General features: G+C 41.0%; 1 protein-coding gene across 1 annotated transcript in view; it reads right to left on the bottom strand.

The window, feature by feature from the left end:
- TMEM67 (transmembrane protein 67) overlaps window positions 1–18,974 on the bottom strand; it is a 29,495-nt gene extending 10,521 nt beyond the window's left edge. Inside the window, exons 1-20 of the mRNA XM_056854890.1 lie at window positions 18,788–18,974; window positions 16,987–17,075; window positions 16,584–16,677; window positions 15,405–15,504; window positions 14,892–14,961; window positions 14,723–14,797; window positions 14,295–14,357; window positions 12,769–12,923; window positions 12,368–12,476; window positions 10,997–11,083; window positions 8,245–8,310; window positions 7,178–7,337; window positions 6,887–7,010; window positions 5,555–5,660; window positions 3,807–3,863; window positions 3,614–3,712; window positions 3,188–3,286; window positions 2,723–2,809; window positions 1,548–1,647; window positions 267–406 (exon numbers count right to left, since the gene is read on the bottom strand). Coding sequence (XP_056710868.1) covers window positions 267–406; window positions 1,548–1,647; window positions 2,723–2,809; window positions 3,188–3,286; window positions 3,614–3,712; window positions 3,807–3,863; window positions 5,555–5,660; window positions 6,887–7,010; window positions 7,178–7,337; window positions 8,245–8,310; window positions 10,997–11,083; window positions 12,368–12,476; window positions 12,769–12,923; window positions 14,295–14,357; window positions 14,723–14,797; window positions 14,892–14,961; window positions 15,405–15,504; window positions 16,584–16,677; window positions 16,987–17,075; window positions 18,788–18,974 — 2,067 coding nt within the window. The remainder of the gene's footprint in view (window positions 1–266; window positions 407–1,547; window positions 1,648–2,722; window positions 2,810–3,187; window positions 3,287–3,613; window positions 3,713–3,806; window positions 3,864–5,554; window positions 5,661–6,886; window positions 7,011–7,177; window positions 7,338–8,244; window positions 8,311–10,996; window positions 11,084–12,367; window positions 12,477–12,768; window positions 12,924–14,294; window positions 14,358–14,722; window positions 14,798–14,891; window positions 14,962–15,404; window positions 15,505–16,583; window positions 16,678–16,986; window positions 17,076–18,787) is intronic.
- Window positions 18,975–19,950: the final 976 nt, after the last annotated feature.

Here is a 19,950-nt window from a genome sequence, read left to right on the forward strand (position 1 = left end):
AGAAAATTCTTCCTAATGTCTAGACGGAAACGCTTTTAACATGTAATTCCTTACGTGTATATGCATACCCTATACATATATAACTGAATTGTGGCTGTTTTTAATGAAAACATGAACACCGTGACATACAGTGAAACCACAAAAACACTTCATCAGTGCTTCCCCCACCCCCAGGCAGTTTACCTATGTTAAACTTGGACTGTTACCTATGTACTACTGTTAGAAATTACAAACATTAAACCGTTACCATGAAATCTGAAAATCACCTCTAAAAAGAAGAGAACAGCTAGCACTTGAAAGAGAGGATTTATTTTCCTGATGGTCTGAATTTCATTCCACTCATTTGCTATAAAATAGGTTCTCCATATGCTGACAGGCGCAGCAGTACTCTTTATGCCATTTTCTCCTGTGGAGAAGAACAGGTCACACAAGTAAATAATTGCGGGGGAGGAGAAACCCTATTTCTTCCCTGCCCACCTCCTTGTGGCTGCCACCACTGCCTCTGGCTTGCCCCCCCCCCCCAATCTGTCTGTTGCTTCTCCTAGCTTCTTGCCATCCCACCTATTAACATGATTTGGATTCCCTTCCGCCTGGCTGCTTGGACTATGCACTCACTCACCTCTACAACCCCCCCCCACTCACACACACTGTTGTGACACTGAGGGGAGGAGAATCAGCTAAGTTGGGGAGGAAAGCCAGAAACACTGTAGTGAGCAGAAGGATATTTGCAGGGGACAATCTCATCTGCCCTCCTTTTTTTGCCACCAGTTTGTGTGCCCGAAATCTGGCATTGTTTTAGAAACGGTTGCTCCTAATAACTGCAGTCACTTTAACCCAATTCTTCCCCTCCCAAACTTCTGGGAGGCCTGACTTGCAGATATGTTTTTATTTTGCCTATGTTAAAAATTTGTTGTGTACTGGTTTATTTCCCATATTATGAAAAATGGCTATACGTCTTTTCCCCCCACTAGCTGAACCCCAAAATATGTACATCTGAGATGTGGGCAATTATGGCTTGTTCATATGTGTAGACACAATGGAAGAAAAGATGTGTAGTTGTCTCAAACACCAAAGCAAGTATGTGCTAAGACTACAGGGTAGCCCACTGATTTCCATGAAAGATGAGCAAATATGGCCTTAAACACTCTTTTCCATTAGGTCAACTGGAGTTAATTATCTTTGGCTGATTTGTATCCTAAATATTTATTCATACTACAGTAAAGTATGCAGAAGGTCTTAAGCAATAAAACTCTGTATGTGAAGTAGTCAGATGGGGATTCCTGTAACTTTTACCATGGTACTCAGGAATTACCATATCTGCCTCCCACCTAAATATTGTGAATTGGCTGTATCCAGATCTTTATTAGCATGAGTAGTATATCACCAATGTATTTCACTAGTGGTGTAGTCAACTGAATGAACAAAAAACAAAAACTGTGAATTACTTTCTTAGAGGTTGTACATCATAAAGTTAACATATCCTTTGGAAATAAGCATACAATGATTTTACTGCACTGACTCTAGGAAAAAAAAAAGTTTTCAATTACCTTCAACTGCTTTAAGAACTTTTCCTTTAGGACGCTCCCAATCAATAAAGAAGATATCTATCGTAAGTTGAGTAGCAAGCATGTGCAAAAACTGTATCACCTAAGGAAATTAGTAATGAAAAAAAAATCCGTGCTTAATTAACATTTAAGAAAACCAAGTCAACTCATAAAAAATTAGAAGCCCCTGCCCAGCGCAGGGGCAACTCCAAAATGATAGCCACGATTTCATAATGCTACAGTGCAAAATCTCCCATTTTCTTTTAAAAGTGTAATGTTTACACGCAGACATATCAAATTGTCTGACATACTTTTTAACCTTTCTTAACCTTGTTTATTTTTTTGGATTTTTCTGCAAAAAAAATTTCCCAAGTTTGTAACCCCCTAGAAGATTGTTTTATCTGCCGGAGTGAGGAGGAAAAGAGTTCTTCAAACACTTATGTTACGTTTCCATTAAGTTCATTCTTAATTTTAAATCAGGTTAATTTTTAAAAAATGGAGTTTATAGCTGAAAGTTTAAAAATCAAATTTAAAGGAGCCACACAATACTTATCTGCTCTGCACATTAAAGCAGGTATCGTCCATTAAATATGGATGCAACAGACACTTCAAATGGGAAAAATCCATGGGACACATCAAGATTCCTCCACTAATCTTTACCCATGTAAGGAGGAGGGAATCTAATTTTGCAGGGACAGGCAATTTTCCTTGAGAGCACTGCTCTTGGAAAAAAATATTCTAGCCCCAGAAACTCTATGAAAATATGGCTAAGCCCTAGCTACTTTAACAAGACGTTACCGGTTCTTCCTCTCTACAAATGTTGTATTGGCTATCCGGTACATGTTTGTTTAATGTAACAAAAGATATAAAAGTAATTTAATAAACCAAATAAACCAAGGATCAAGAGCAGATGTCTCATCCAACTATTTTTGGAGTGGCTCCGCCACTACCTGCTCAATAGCGTTTCCTGTTTTGAATATTGTTGAAGTGGAATGCTAATAAAGATGTGGCTATAACTATGAAAAAAAACCCTTTTTTCAAGTCAGCAACGCTGTGGCATTTACCTAATTAATGCTATATTTTGCCTGCAGTCTAGTACTGATAAACTGGAACAGTTTAAAAAAAGGAAAAACCATCATGGTACGACTGCCACAGTACTACAATGGTGATTCGCTTACCTTCAGAGTGAAACCACATCCAACGTAAGAAACAAAATCATCTTCTTGAGTTGGCAGAGGTAAGAGAACAGAAATATACTGTTGTCCCTGTGGGAAGCAAGAAGGGTCCCAACAACATCAAACAAGCTGCAATAACATGGAAGTGTGTCATCATATCACACCACATTCTACATCTGGCTATAAAATATTGGCTGCCTTTGTGTAAAAAAAAAAAAAGGAGAGAGAGAGAGAGCTAAGAAAATTAGAATTTGGAGCATTTTAACAAGTTCTATTTGCTACAGCAAGCACATTCAGAATCAGAGATACACGGAAAGCACACGGGAAAACACACAAATATCTTACACATATAACTTGCCTCAATGGTCTGATCAGTAAAGCCAAAAAGGAAAACAAAACATACATATTCAGATGCCATATTTATTCACAGTTATGCATCTGTACTCATACTGAAAAACGTCTACTTACTTTGAAGAATATAAGCCAGTAAATCCCTGTTCCCACTGTGATGATGAAGAAAACATTTGCAAGGTCCCCAGCGTAGAACAGCAAGAATTTCAAAACTGTCTACAACATCAGATTATAAATTGATTAGATACATCAGAGGACAATAAAAAATTTCCAACCAAGATAAATGAGAAAGCTACTTTTTCACAGAGCATTTGGGTATCTAGTAGTTTCACCCCTAAGTTTCAAATAACTCTGGAACCTGGTGCTTTTATGTAATAACCCTAGAATGAATCCTACTGAACTCAATGAATGAACACTATTAGGATTGGGCTATTAGACTGGAAGGCTATATGGCACTGAACCAACCGTTATTATACAGAAAATGGCAGAGGATCTGTATTTTAAACAACATATTACAACCCTACAACTACCATTGATTCATACCTGCAAATCAATCATGGGACTCCCTATACGTCTCTTCCAGCCAGCAGTCTTGAGAAGGGACCATAGAACTGCCAGCCCACCTAGAACACCCAGTGCTATCTACAAGAAAAGATGAACAAAGAGTTATGCTTCCTCACCGACAAAAAACAGCAGCAAATTCTAATAGGCTGAGAATGGTGGAGATGCAACTTACATTTGTTTGAGTGTGAGCCTCTGACTGGTTCATTTCATAGTTGACTGAGAAGGAAACCTGAAGAGTAAAGTATTTATTTCAGCTCAGCAATGCATCAACTTTACTGGAATGTTACAGTAAACCTTAAATTACAGATCATTCAATGTAAGCAACAAAATTAAGCACATATTTCCAGCTGCTAATCTAAAACTGAGCACCTTTTTTAAGTTTTAGCACAAAAACAAGACGGTGCAAAAGCCTGAAAACTGGGGTATGACCAGGAGGAAAAACTGTGGTCCTGAGTCAATAGCTGTGAACCAGTCTGAAGTTAATAATTATAATGGAGAAAGGACAACAGGACTGCTGGCGAAATCCATCATGTGCAAAGTACTCTACAGGCAGGGGGTTGAGATTTCTGAAACTTGGGGCAGAAGACAGAGAGGGGATGCCTCACTTGGTCACCTTTAAAAAGGGGGGGAGCCCTACGAAAAGTATCACTGAGAGGCATCGTGGTCTCTTTCAGTGGTCTCTTCACATGGTTCTTCAGTAATGCTGGCTCTGAGACTGGGTCAGTTGCCACATGAGGATTTAGAGTCTGAAAACCACAAGACTATTTACCTGGTGGCTGATCAAACTTCATTTGAATAGTTATAATTACTTCTATTATAATTTGTGGATGAAGGGAACAAAAAAAGAATTAATTATGGTATGAGGCCGACTCTCCCTGACAACTGGATGCTCATTCCAAGATGATACTGTTTACCACTCGAAAGTTAAGAATGGTCCAGGGGCAGTTTCTTGGGATATGCAGATTCCCCCTTGACCTCATTACTTTTAGAAAACAAGATCTTAAACTCTATAACCAATATTTTAACTATTTATTGTGTTTCATGGTTACACATCATGCTCTTGTTACGTTCTTACCTGGCTGACATAACCACTTCTGAAATTCTCATTTGATACCTCATCATAACATCATTATTCCTTTTACTACTAATGCAGATCAAGAAGGCACAAAATTAGGGCCCCCTACAAGGAGACATTTCCCTTGGAGGTGGGAGAAAGTGGGACTTCTAATTCACTCCCCCAAAGAGAGGGAAACTCGACTTTGCTGCCATGGAGGCTTGTCAGGATGAGGGCAAAGTGCAGGCATAAATTTTAGGCAGCGTGGCAATCAGGCACTTGGATTTTGCATCCTCTGGCTATAATGTGACATTTTGTTAAGACAACTTGAGCTAACTTTTTGTGGGACAGCTCAAAAACATTCAGTTTTATGCAGCTTTGATAATGTTGGAGGAGGGGGCTACATGTTAAGCAACAACTTCTAATGTTACATAACAATCCTGAAGATCAATGAAGAGCAGTTTCCTCATTGTAGAATTCAGATATCACTTGAAAATAACATGAACACTAAGAGGAATTTCTGCAGGCCCCACTACAGCTGCAGAATGATCTACCACAGGAAGATCAAAGATAATCTGGAGCAAACGTGCAGCCATTTGTCTGGGCTGACATTAGATGGCCAGGGTTAAGCAAGTAAGAGGTTAATTTTAGTTCAGTTACTTCAACTGTTTCAAATTGTTGCATGTACTTTTTCAGGAAATTCTGGATTTTGTAGAATTAGTCGCATTATTTTATTACAAACTGAAAAGCAATTGTTTACTATCCACTAATCTGACATTATATACCTTATTTTATACAACCAAGCTGGCTGAGTTTCTGTTAAATGACGCCAGGAAAACCAAGTCAATGTAAGAGTAAGAACTCACCACCACATTTTGAGTATTGGGATTTTGGATGAGAACATCGCTGTAGGAAACTGTAATGAGAGGGGGGTAGATGGCTCCTCTCTGAGTGTTAGGCACAAGACGAATACTGTAGAAATATATACAACACATTAGCAGGGAATAAGTGATAGAAAATTAGACACTTAAACATAACCCCAAACCTCTGACCAGCAAAATTCATTTTAACAGTGACTATAATGGATTTGTGTGAGAGATAGTGGAAGAACGTGCACAAATTGTATACGAAATTATATTTTAATCTACTTAAGTTTTTAATTCCATTACAATCAGCAACACAAAAGGAAATATGCACATATAGTAAGTCAAAGTAATTTTGATTTTCTATTTATGAACTACTTAAACAGTGATTTCCGAGTCTGAACTATCAAAAACTTTAGGGGCTACTGAGTTTTTTTAAACTTGTGAGGATAGTATAAGAATGAGAATTATTGCAAACGCTGCCAAAATGGCTCACGGAAATATGAAAGCTTGTTAATTACATTCAAATTAGTGACATTCTTTTTGCAAGATAGTTGCAATATAGTCCTTAATGCTAAAATTATTATCAAGTCCCAGTATGGCCATTTGTACAGCCTTTCAGGATCTTGGCACCTGATATCCTGTTTGGCATTTCTCTCTTTGAAATTACATATACCTAAAGATAGCCATCATTTCTCCCATGTTATGTACGAGGAAGGTAACAGTTGTATGGGAAATTTACTCTGAGTCAGATAAATTTCTGTTGGTAGCTTTTGTAAAGGTTGCAGATAAATAACTCAGCAATGTTTACAAAAGCTACCAATAGCTAATTTGTACAAAGTCAACATAATGAATATAGCGGGAGAAGAATAAGGATGATCCTTTGTAGCAGCTTGTAATTTTCCACAGACTTCAGATTAAGAATAATCCTAGGTAGTTACCAATCAATGCAGAAAAAACAGTACTCTCTCACCAAATACTGGGATACCTCTTCAGCATCAGTGAGATCTAAAGCTACTTTCTTTACTTCTGGTCTTCTAAGTATCATGGAAATGACAGTCACAATGTTCACTTTAAGTAAGGAGGTCATTTCAAAATTCAATACAACCCCATTATTTGTGACAGGCTTAAAGCATGATTAACTCTGCAATGTAAGAATCCAAAAGTAAACTGGATATCCAATGTCATGCCATTTATGTCTTGGCAGTTAGGCATGCCTAAGGTTAGCCAACATTACTCCCATGTATAAAAGGATGGTCATAGTTAACTGTGGGCAATTTACTCTAGACTGCCGGATTCTTACATTTGTGTGGAATTACTTTCATGCAGACTCACCTTATTTTTATTTCGCTAGCAATTCGGACTACTTTTGGATGGTTTCCCAAGTCACTTTCACGCCCACTTAAAGTATCCACCAAAAACATTCGACGTGTTAAGAACCAGCTATTTATATTACTACCTTTGAAAAAGAAAATGCGAGATTATAATTTTAAAATAAATTATTTCATATAGAATATTACATGTAGAGTGAAAAATAAGGAGACTTGCATGTATTATTTTTTTTTAACTGAAGATACAGACCCTACAATAGTTCTAGGAAAATAGAGAGCAGCACAATAGTCTCACCTTGGTTCACAAACATTTCATTATACTGAAGGTTTAAATTTAAAACTGGTACTGCCCAAAGGTATTGCTGTCCATCTTCTTCATCAGTATATTCAAGAAACACATCATAAAACACAGGATCAGAATAATCCTTTAAAATTCTTGAAACAGAAATTGTACACTGTAGAAAAACAATAATAATGTGAAAATGAAACTAAATACAAAATGCCACTTTAATATTTCAATAAATAAAGGTTACAAATTCCTTTCTTGAAATTAACAATAAATATTTTCCTTTCAAAACCCTGAAAGGATAAGACGTGAAATTATGTTAAGAATTTTAAAACATTCACAAATATTTATTTATTTAGTTTTGTATCCCTTCTTCACTCCCTGGCCACGGCGGCTCACAACCTGATAATCAACGTAATAAATACAATTACATTCCAATAAAATCGTAAAAATAAAATAATTTACAAAATCAACAATTTTACATCCCCATAAACATTAGACAATAAAGCAAAATGGTGTTCATCTCGTGGCACAGGGCCTGCTGCCGGGCCTGCGAATAGTCGGGACCCCCCACATATTAGTTGGTAAATAATACAGAACAAGCAAAAAGGTGAGGGAAAGTAGGGTAGGGAGGCCACCACTGATGGAAAACTGTAGCTGTCCTCAACCGTGGGCCTGGTGGAATAACTCTGCCTTGCAGGCCCTGCGGAATTCTTTAAGATCCTGCAGGGCCCTGGTCTCATTAGAAAAGGAGTTCCACTTCTTTTTCTGAAAACTATACACCTTCAAACTTGTAGCAACTGTTGCACAATTTCTATGATTTCATGTCCTTAAGCCATTAGAGACCTACCTATCTCACTTCATCCAGCCAACACAGCACAGAAAATAATTTCTCACGGGCAAGGCTGGTACTCGGCTTAAATACTGCTACATTCTCTTTTCTCTGACACTATCTGAAAGGTGTTTCGGATGCATCCAACATTCAGATATCTGCTTGTTTCAGGTTTATATGATCCCAGTCCTATCACACTGTTTATTGGATGTCTTATTTTACTGATATTTAAAGTTATGCTTACTTTTTGTTGGTAAGTTGTCCCAAAAATGTAAGCAGCATTCAGTTTCATCAGTGTGTCAGGGCAAAGCTTCATTAAATAAAGATAATGACACATTTGAAATAATTCAGTGTAGTTTTCTGGTTTTAGAATAAGAAATCATTTGCATCATTTTTAGCAAGTGACAGTTTCTTTTTAAAAAGTAATGAGTACAAAATTAAAAAAAATTATAGTAGCTAGTCCTTTGAAAGTGATTGATGTTAAGTATATGAACAAAGCAGGGAAACAAAATTATCACAATTTTGCCTGTAGCTCTAATCCACTCTCTAAACCCCATGGAATCATAGAGATGGAAGGGACCACCAAGGTCATCTACCGTATATACTCGCGTATATGCCGAGTTTTTCAGCCCCAAAAAAGGGCTGAAAAAAGCCAACTCGGCTTATACGCGGGTCAATACGGTAGGGTAGGGGAGGGGGGAGGAGGGAAACTTACCACTGTCGCCATCCTTCTCCGCCAGCCCGCTCGCCTTCCTGCGGCCTGGGAGCGGCCAGCGGGGCCTGCCTGGGAGCAGGCAGGCCTCGCCGCCGCCCCCCCCCCCCCCGCCGGCCCGCTCGCCTTCCTGCGGCCTGGGAGCGGCCAGCGGGGCCTGCCTGGGAGCAGGCAGGCCTCGCCGCCGCCCCTGCCGCCACCCCCCCCCCCGCCGGCAGCCCGCTCGCTTTCCTGCGGCCTGGGAGCAGGCAGGCCTCGCCGCCGCCGCCGGCCCGCTCGTCTGGGAGCGGCCAGCGGGGCCTGCCTGGGAGCAGGCAGGCCTCGCCGCCGCCCCCGCCGGCCCGCTCGCCTTCCTGCAGCCTGGGAGCGGCCAGCGGGGCCTGCCTGGGAGGCTGCCGGGCCCGTGCCGCTTTCCGCCGCCCGGAGCGGCCTGGGGGCGGCCTCCTGCGGCTGCAGGAAAGCCGCCCCCACCGGGGCCGCGCCGCTTTTCGCCGCCAGGAGCCGGTCAGGTAAGCCTGCGGGGGGAGGGGTTATAAGCCGACCCTCGGTTTATACGCGGGTGCCTAATTTTTCCCCATTTTTGGGGAGAAATTAGGCAACTCGGCTTATACGCGGGTCGGCTTATACACGGGTATATACGGTAGTCCAACCCCCTGCACAATGCAGGAAATTCACAATTACTTTCCCCTCCACACCCCCAGTGACCCCCTACTCCATGCCCAGAAGATAGCAAAAAAACAAACAGAACAACAACAAACAACCCTCCAGGATCCTTGGCCAATCTGGCCTGGAGGAAAATTGCTTCTTGACCACAAAGCGGCAGTCGGCATTACCCTAGGCATGTAAAAAATGGCCACAAGAGCTGAACACTGATGCAACACTTCCTGCCCTTCCTCTTATGATCTGCCTAAGTTCACAGAATCAGCATTCCTGTCAGATGGCCACCTAACCTCTGCTTTAAAATCTCCTAAGAAAGAGAGCCCACCTCTGGAGGAAGCCTGTTCCACTGAAGAACCGCTCTAACTGTCAGAAAGTCCTTCCTAATGTTTAGTAAAAAAACTCTTTTGATTTAATTTCCGGTCCGACCTTCTGAGGTGGCAGAAAACAACTCCGCATCATCCTCTATATGACAGCCCTTCAAGTACTTGAAGATGCTTATAGCACTTCTCAGTCATCTCCACTCAAAGCCCATACCAACAAGGACTGCCCATTTACTTCAGTGTCAGAGAAAGCTATATCTCCACAAAAATCTCCTAGGTTGCCATTTGCTTGTAATTTGAACAACTCTTGTTAAAAGGCATGCTAGCATGCTCCCACCCTCCTCCCCCTCATGCACAGAGCATGACTGAAGATTTCCTTTTTTGAGAATCTTCAATCTAACTGCAATTTGTAAGCTCATCTGAATGCAGGCACTTGGACAAACTGGGAGTTTGTTTCTCCCCCAAAAACTGGGATTCTTAACCATCAAGGGTGTGTGTGTATTTCTGGAGAAACTATTTGTGAGAGGGGAAAACAAACTACCATTTGTCCAGGTGTGTGCATTTGGAGGTCACACCAAGAAAAAGCTGGTAAGAAAAAGGTGGTAAGCGGGGTGGGGGATTTTGCTGGATCTTGACCTACTACTTGACATAGGCCTAGGTCTCCTCTGTAGCATATAGTGCCTTTTTATCAGCTTCAACTGATACACCAACTATGGTCATTCCTCAATAAGTGTAATCTGGCCATGGTGACCCATTCTCTGATTACATCCAGGTTAGATTACTATAATGAGCTTTATGTGGGGCTGCCTTTGAAAATGGTCTGGAAACTTCAGCTCAACCAAAATGCAGTAGCCAGGCTGTCAGGGTCAGGATACAGGGATCCCATCACCCCACCGCTAAAAGATCTGAAGTGCTGGTTCTCACCTTTAAAGCCTGAAATGGCTTGGGGCCTGGGTACTTGAAGGAACACGTGGATTGATTTGACTTGAATGAAAGATACAGGATATTTATGTTTAATATCAGACTACAGGGCTTTAAAGAAGGAAATGAATTATTTGAAAACACTCTCACAATAGAGACCACCACAAAGCCCTAAAAGGGACAGAACAACTAAAGTGCTTGGAAGTTTGGCTGCAAATGCGTGGTGCTTTGGAAAAGGTATTTGTTGGACACAAAATGCCAAATTTCCAAAATTAACTCCAAGGTGCCAAATTCACTCCTGTTTTCATTTCCCCATACTAGCCTATATATAAATTCAACTTTATTACTTGCATGTTGTACTACAAACAAAAACACAAACTTACCTGAAAAACACCACTTTCTAAATACTGCCATTTAAGAAAATTTCCCCCTGCATCATATGAAGCTGCAACAAACTGCAATTTTATGTTCTGCCGACAAAAGATAAAAAAGCTTTTAGGAACTGGGATTTTTATATATTACACTCAATGCTCCACTACTTTTTTGTGTATCAGACTTGCTCCACTACTTTTTTGTGTAAGTCTTACTAAAGGATTATGAAGAATAAAGTACAGATCCTTCCATTTAGTGTTTATCTACATCATACACAAACAGCATCATGAAGATGTGCATTACCACAACGTGGTTGAGAGATTTAACCACATTTTAACACAGAATTTATTAATAAAATTGAAGTAGAGTCCTGTTTAACCGATCAGGACCCTGTGTGGCCTGAACAGGAATGCAAAGTGACTGCTACAATAAAAGTGGAACATTGAATCTGCCCTTATACTGAGTCAGGCCATGGGTTCATAGCTCAATACAGTCTTCTGACTTGTAATGCCTGACCAAAGTCTGACAGAGAACAGTCTTTCCCAGCATCTGCTAGCTGGCAACCGTTAACGAGGGATGCAAAGGATGACATGCCAAGTGAAAATATCAAAGTCCATTACTCTTTTGGTTAAAGCCCTGAAACTATTTGGTAGCTTACACTTATACCTACAAAAAGGGAACACCTGTTTGTATGCCTGTCAGTATGTCCTGCCCTCCTTCTCTCTTGACAGTTACTGGTAGGGGTGCCATGCAAAGTTTTACAGAAGTTTAGCAACGGTGTGTTCATCTTCTGTGAGAGAAGTCAAAGATCAATGAGGCCGAGAAAGTGGCCAAAGATGATGTATAAAAAGAGGGCTCAGCAGCTGCCCTGTGTGAGTGCAGCATCTTAGAGGAACATATACTTTTAAAAAAAAACTAATAGGAGCTGAACCTAAAAACATAAAATGTTGGTCACCCCATTTCTGATACATGTAAAGCACTCCAAGTAAAATTCAGGAGAGTTTCCTATTTTACTGTGTATGTGTACAGTGCCGTCAAGTCGCAGCCGACTTATGGGGATCCCTTATGGAGTTTTCAAGTTTTCATCCCTGGTATTCCTTGGTGGTCTCCCATCCAAATACTAACCAGGGCTGACCCTGCTTAGCTTCCAAGATCTGATGAGATTGGGCTATACCGTGCTATCTTCCCTCTCTCCTATTTCACTACTTTCATTATACTCAAACAATATTTTGCATTACAATAAATCACACATAACCCAGAGAAAACAACAGAGGAATTAAAATGTCTGAGACAGACTTAGTCCTATGCAATTTCATCAACAGAATCATGCTAATCATCTTGAAGTCAAAGGAAGTTTTGAATTTGTATTTCAGAGATCCTACCTTATTTGTTCCTTTAAAAGTAAAACTAGAAGGAAACTCAGCTGTGTCAAGAACCTGCAATGCTAATCCTGGCTGGTCACCATAGTAAAGCCACGGAAGGTTCTGTCTCCTATGAATAAATAGTAAGATAATGTTTATGGCAGCCAACATTTTTGTGATTAGTCAAGGTATGAATCTAATAAATTTTCAACCCATCCTTTCTCCAGGGAGCTCAGCGCAATGTATACAGTTCTTACTTCACCACCACAACAATCCTGTACAGTAGGTCAGGATGAGAGTGTGCAACTTTCCCAGCAGCGTGAACATTTGAACCCAAGTCTCCCAGATCCACTGTAATCACTACAAGTCATTAGGTGGTATGACACATATGAGTCAAACACATTTAGAGTGGGGTAGCATACCAGAAGGATATTGAATGAACAGTGCCAAGTCCAGCCGTATTTGCAAAGACATATTGAAATAGGCCACATGCATCGGTGCTGGCAGAGCTTAAGTAATTCATGTTCATTACACACATATTTCCAAGCGCTTGGCAAGATGTTAGGTTGGAGTACAGCTGCAGGGAAACAAGCCAAAGACAATTACTTATCAGAAGATTGTTAAAGCATTTAAAATGAAATAAATGTGCAATTTTGGAAACCCATTTGCAGCACTCTTTTTTGTCTGTTTTGTCACTGTACTCGTTCACTTAGTGAGCATGTGCATGGCACATTAATGACCCTACATTATATTTTAGATTTACTTCTAAGTATTCTAAAACAACCCAGAAGTGTAACAGTGAAAAAATATCCTAATCTTTTAGTGTTAAATGTAATTGTTCAAGTTCAAAATTTGTAAGAGATCCAAGTTACTTTTCTAAATAACAAAAAAACAAAAAGGCACAATCCAGCCAAATGTAAGAATTTTGGAGTCCCAATGATTCGAATGGGGAAAATTTAAGCAATTGCCCTAAACATGCAATACCCTAACCTCTTACTCCTGCCTACTCCAAGTAACACCGATTGAAATCAACAGGATTATTTGCATGTATGTTCACTAGCATCAGGGGTTAAGAATAGTGACTCTCAACTGCTGCATTGATTGTGAAAGGGAGTTTCTTCCCAGAAAGTTTCTTTGTGGTGTGAAGTTGCCAAGCACATTTACTTCACACATGTTCCATCACATGGCTGCATTCAGATCAGTGGCAGGTTAAACAACACGCACGTAACACTAAAGCTTGGAATGGAGGACTACATTTTCCAAATGAACCTACTCAGATTGTTATCAATGCCATCTAAGCAGAGGCACACCCTTCTGAATCCACTGAAGTCAAGGGGTTTAGGATGGCACTGTATGAGAAACCCTGTTCAGTATTCCACAGTGTTGATTATGTGGGACTAAGATTACTGGTGGTGGTGAGGACAACCTTGCATCCCAGCGCATTTGGGTAAACCAATTCTTGAGTTTAAACGGAAGATGTTAAATAGAGTTACTCCTTAAATAAGAACACTCCTAGCAGACTTCAATTCCTGTCTACTTCAGCTTACTTGTTTTAATTTTGTTCAGTTCATCACTCTTCAATATTGCTTAACTATAGTTTTTTAAAAACCAACTGTTAATGTTTTATTGTTGGCTGTTTGTAAGTAAAAAAGCAAGGTAGAAATACACACTCCATTATGAATCCATGTATTGAAACCTCCAGTTGCTTTTTCTCCACTGCAAACGAGTGTGTGATCTGCAGCTGTGAAAGCAGCAGGTACAGGAAGGATCCTTATCCCTCTCTTTGTCACACCTACTCCACACCTCTTTGCAGAGAAGCTGTAGGTGGAATTTCAGTACTCAGTGTGCTCAGTGTACAGTTCCAGCCTAGGGGTCAATAAAACTCAAAACTTATAGGTTCATTTATTAGTTATCTAGTTTCAAGAGGAAATGCTTATCCAAAACTTACCAAGCAAGCAGCCGCTGATGCCTGCAGGTTTTTCAGAAACCATGCTGAGATCAAGGTAATGCCCTATAAAAAAGAACAAAAACCTAACTTGAATGAATGTATCCTAATGTTGTGTTGCCACAAAGCATATGTACAACCAATTATAATCAACATACAAAGAAACATTCTGTGAACTTTTTTGTTTTTATACAAAGCTAACCTGCAGTGATTTTTAATTCGACACAATCCCTACTTGAAATCCAAGGAAGAATTCTCCTTTATAAACCAGAGAGAAACTTCTTGATTCATCATTAGATCTCTTTTAAAGAGTAGTGCCAATTGAACCACCTCCCTTTTTGTCCTTTATGTCTAGCAACAACTCATGACAACATCTTCTCAAGAACACTTGTGATAAGGTATCTTAAGGACTTGAGAAGAAACACACTTACTAGCTTTCCAAAACGTACAGTTGCAATTCCCTTTGGAGGAAAATTTCCAGTGGTGCTAAAACATAAACCTCCTGTCTGAAAAGACAAAGTTAAAAAAAATAATTTGAAGCAAGAACACCTACTTTCAAAAACATACTATTTCTCTTACGTGCTGTTTTATTGTACCTACTAAAATATTTCCTCCAGAACAATGACAAGACTTGCTTGCACTGATAAATGTTGGTTCACATCTGATGCACCTACAAATGACAAGATAAACATGAAGAATGTAAAGAAACCACTGCAGAAGGTGCATTACGGGAATTGATCCAAAGTCAAACAAGCCTTTAAAACTGCTTGTAATGGCCGCTAACACCAACTTGCTATTTAAACACATTTAGATGTAATAACAAATTAGGATCTCCTGCAAAAGCGTAAATGATAGATTTCCAGCAGCATAAAGGAACATACAAGCCAAGAATCCTCTGGGCTCATTCCTGTTAACAGCCAGCCATAGTATGATGTACTGTGTGAACTGTACCATTATTTGCTAAACCTTTCAGGTGCCACAGAACAGTTTTTGCTACCACCAAGAAAGATAGCTACTCCTCCGGAATTTATCTCCAGAATAAGAGATTTGTCAATGATGTTTCCAATCCCAACACCGTACAAAAAAGTACCAATTCATAACAAGACTACGTACATGTTACCTAGCACATTTGATGTGGCAAATGACGACTCTGTTCCTTCACACTGAACACATGATGCAGCATCCAACAATGCACCATTAGTGGCCCTTTCCACTAAATATAAAAACAAAATGCAGATATGAACAGTAACATAACATGCAATACCACTTAGGCCATGTGAAAAGTAGAACTTTAGGGGGAAATGGTCTGTATATTTATTTTGCATTGCCCATCATTGTAATTTTGAATTCTTAGCTGGGATCCAAGGGATTACTCATGTTATTCCATCTGTACATTGGGGCTTTCCAGGTCTGCCTTTCCTTTCCTTGCTTCTGATTGACAGCAAATGCCACTCCTTAAAGACTGGAAACCCCCTAGGCTGATATTCCATCCGTCATGAAGCAATGCACTCAGAAAGAAAATTGTTTTATTTTCCCAAACATTCATGAAAACACTTTGTGCACATTCACAGGTCTCTTTGAAACCCAACTGTTATCCTATAAATTCAATGCAATTTTTTAAAATTGAAAGTTTGCTTTAATTGTGAGACTCCATCAACCACGGTGTAAACTTCCTGTATACAGGAAGTCCCAGGTTAAAACTCTGCCATTTCCTTAAATAGATGTTAGCTAATAGTATTTATTTATTATTTACTTTATTTATAACCCACCTTTTGCCTCAGTGGACACCCAAAAAAGTAGTTCTCTTCTCTATTTTAACCTCACAACAACCCTGTGAGGTAGGTTAGATTGAGAGCCAGTGTCCAGCCCAAGGTCACCCAGCAAGTTTCCATGGCAGCATGGAAATTTGAACCTGGGTCTCCCAGATCCTAGTCTGACATACTAACCACTACACCACGCTGATTAGTAAACACAGGGACAATAGACTTAGAAAGGCAGCTCAAGATATTCCTTTGGTCAATTTTGTTCCTGTGAACATTCCATTACTGACTTTTTGAGCATGATGAAACATTTCAGCTGAACCAGTATGGTTGCAGAGGCAAGATACTTCAAATACATACTCCAACACAGCAAGCTATGTAGTACTAATAAGATGGAGGTAAACAAGGGTACCAAAAGATGAGTATGAGTTTTGTTGCATTTACTACATACAAATTGATAGGAAATCTTTGATATGCCTTTTTCTGCTAGCAAAATTAGATATTAAGAAGAATAATTGCATTAAGTTCTTACCTAAAATCTCATTAGCAGCACATTTACATTTTCCTTCAGCAGTTACACCTTTAGGGCAAGCAATGCAGTTCCATCCATCTTGAGTGACACCACTCTAAACAAAGGATTAAAATATTTTAAATCTCACTGCACTTCATGGTGCCTTAAGCCCAGCTCTTTGTTGGCTTTATTCATACTTCCAATATAAAAAGGACAGCACAGGGAGGATCCGTTTATAGCACCTGAAGAAGTGAGCTCTAATACACAAATGCTTATGCTGTAAAAAAGTGTCTATCTAATGAAGTTATTCCTTTTTATTTTTGCTGCAACAGGTTCACATGGCTAATGTGCTGGAATTACTATATATGGAAAAAGTTTCCCATTGTATGTAATAAAAGTTTGTTTACTGCAGGCACAGTATTACCTTAGTTTCTGGACATTTTTCACAGGTAATGGAAGCGCCACCATTATCAGAAACCAACTTGAATCCTGGTAGACAGGAGCATGAAGTACCTGAAAGTATGCAATAAGTTGTTCGCTCGACTGCTACAAATGATAACTAAAATACTAAACTTACAAGTAATGTATTAATACGGTGGACTGCTTTACAAACAACGTATTTTTAAAAGATTAAACAATGATCTACACTAGAATCTAAATTGTGCATACGTAAAAGTGATCTCTGCTTAAATTAATAGAACATCTCTACATAATAATTGTGTGCCATAAGTTACACCGTACTCATGGAGGCCCCAGGACCATTGTTTTTTTTTTAAGGCAAGTGATGACTTGAGATGGTTTGCCTTTGCTTTCCTCTGTATAGCAACCCCAGTTTTCCTTGGTGGTCACCCATCCAAGCACTAACTGGGTCCAATCCTGCTCTTCCAAACTCTGCACTTGCTACATAAGCCCCCTCATTAATACATAAATATATTATATAAACAAGAACATAACGTATTGCAGATAATGAGAAATGCACTGCCATACGCCTCGCCCGATTACTAAACAGTTCTTCTTCCGACCTCTTTTCTTCCTCAAATACAAACTGACTAAAATCAGGTTGCTAACACAGGGAATGTATTTAGGGATGTATTTAGCAGCAGTTAAAGTACTTGAAGGGCTGTCATATAGAGGAGGGTGCCGAGTTGTTTTCTGTTGCCCAAGAAGGTCGGACCAGAACCAACGGGTTGAAATTAAATCAAAAGAGTTTCCGTCTAGACATTAGGAAGAATTTTCTAACAGTTAGAGCGGTTCCTCAGTGAACAGGCTTCCTCAGGAGGTGGTAAGCGCTCCTTCCCTGGGGGTTTTCGAGCAGAGGCTAGATGGGCATCTGTCAACAATGCTGATTCTATAACCTTAGGCAATTAATGAGAGGGAGGGCATCTTGGGCATCTTCTGGGCATGGACTGGGGGTCGCTGGGTGTGTGTGGGGGAGGTAGTTGTGAAATACCTGCATTGTGCAGGGAGTTGGACTAGATGACCTTGGTGGTCCCTTCCAACTCTATGATTCTAAGTACAGCAAAGAAGAACAGGGTTCCCATACCGGTAATCATTGTGTAGAAGCAGGTATTCTCCCAGGCGCAGCTGCTTATGCCCACAATAACTACACCTGCTGAAATGCCTGTATTTCCACAACTATTGGAATGGCAACATCTCTGATCAGGAGCTACATTTTTAGGATTTGGACCACTAGATACAACTTCTTTCTAAAAGGATGTCTAAAGGCTGTGGTCTGCTTTCTACATTCTCTTGGGTTTTTTCTGAATAATCCACAGGACTATATACTTGCTAGTATTAGTGTGTGCGTGTTAAGTGCCCTCAAGTCGCTTCCGACTCATGGCGACCCTATGAATCAAAGTCCTCCAAAATGTCCTATCTTTGACAGCCTTGCTCAGATCCTGCAAATTGAAGGCTGTGGCTTCCTTTACTGAGTCCATCCATCTCTTGTCGGGTCTTCCTCTTTCCCTGCTGCCCCCAACTTTTCCTACCATGACGGTCTTTTCCAGCGCGTTACACAAATGTTTCTTCCTGGGGTTTGTGGAATATTTATAGATAAAGAGGTGACTATTTTTAGACCCCTGTGACACCATGACATCCCTTAATAACTTTCCTCCGCCATACCGCTTGTGAAAACCCAAGGGAAGCGCTGAGGGGGCGACCCCCCCCCCCCACAAAGGGAAGCGTTCTGCCGAAGGGAGGGAAGTCGCCGCCGAGGCCGCCCTCACCCCGCGGGCTCTTTCTCTGGGCCGGTCCACACGGGCCGCAAGCCAAGCTGGCGACGTCGAAGTACTGGGTCGCCCCACAGCTCTGGGGCTCGCGCAGCGGGAGGAAGAAGCTCTGGGCGCCCGAAAACCCGGCGCGGAAGGCCACCCAAACGACCGCCATGCCCAGCCACGGCCTCCCCGTCGCCATGGCTACGAAGGCCGCGGCTCCTCCCTCCCAAGGGCCGCAGCGTTTTAAAGGCGGGCCTAAAACTCTCACCTACGGGAAGCCAGAGGGATTTTTTTTTAAATTTATGCACGGGGTGTGTGGGTGTTTGCCTTGGATTTGCCGCTCTCTCGATGTCCATTTTCTCCATCTGAACTCTCAAAACTCAACCATAAGCCCCCATGCAAAGTTTTGAGAACTCGGATGGGGAAAAAATGTGCATCTAGAGAGGGGGCAAACCCCAGGCAAAAACCTCCCGTGCATCAATGGCCCAGCTGGTCCATTTTTGTCTTTGCTGTATCTCCCCCAGGGGAATCGGGAGAAGCAAAGAGTGTGGTTCATTTTGTGTCTTCTCTCTGTGCCCCAAAACTCTTAAGTGTTAAAATATTATCGAAGGCTTTCACGGTCAGAGTTCATCGGTTCTTGTAGGTTATCCGGGCTGTGTAACCGTGGTCTTGGTATTAAGTATTAGTTAGCCCAGCCCTGACCTGGATGGCCCAGGCTAGCCTGATCTGGTCAGATCTCAGAAGCTAAGCAGGGTCAGCCCTGGTTAGTATTTGGATGGGAGACCACCAAGGAAGGCCAGGGTTGCTGTGCAGAGGAAGGCACTGGCAAACCACCTCTGTTAGTCTCTTGCCATGAAAACCCCAAAAAGGGGTCGCCATAAGTCGGCTGCGACTTGACGGCGCTTCACACACACACACATTAGTTAGCCCGCTCCAGGTCAAGGCAAAAAATCGTAAGACCACATGAAAATGTTGAAAAGAAGCTCACACCAGGCCATAGTCACATTTGACAGTTTATACTGTGGCATAGCATCTGCTTGGCATGCAGAAGGTCCCAGGTTCCTCCAGTTAAAGGGGCTAGACAAGTAGGTGAGGGGAAGGACCTCTGCCTGAGACCCTGGAGAGCCGCTGCCGGTCTGAGGAGACAAGATTGACTTCGATGGGCCAAGGGTCTG

This window comes from Euleptes europaea, chromosome 8 (assembly GCF_029931775.1).
Source record: "Euleptes europaea isolate rEulEur1 chromosome 8, rEulEur1.hap1, whole genome shotgun sequence".
NCBI classification, from domain to species: Eukaryota; Metazoa; Chordata; class Lepidosauria; order Squamata; family Sphaerodactylidae; genus Euleptes; species Euleptes europaea.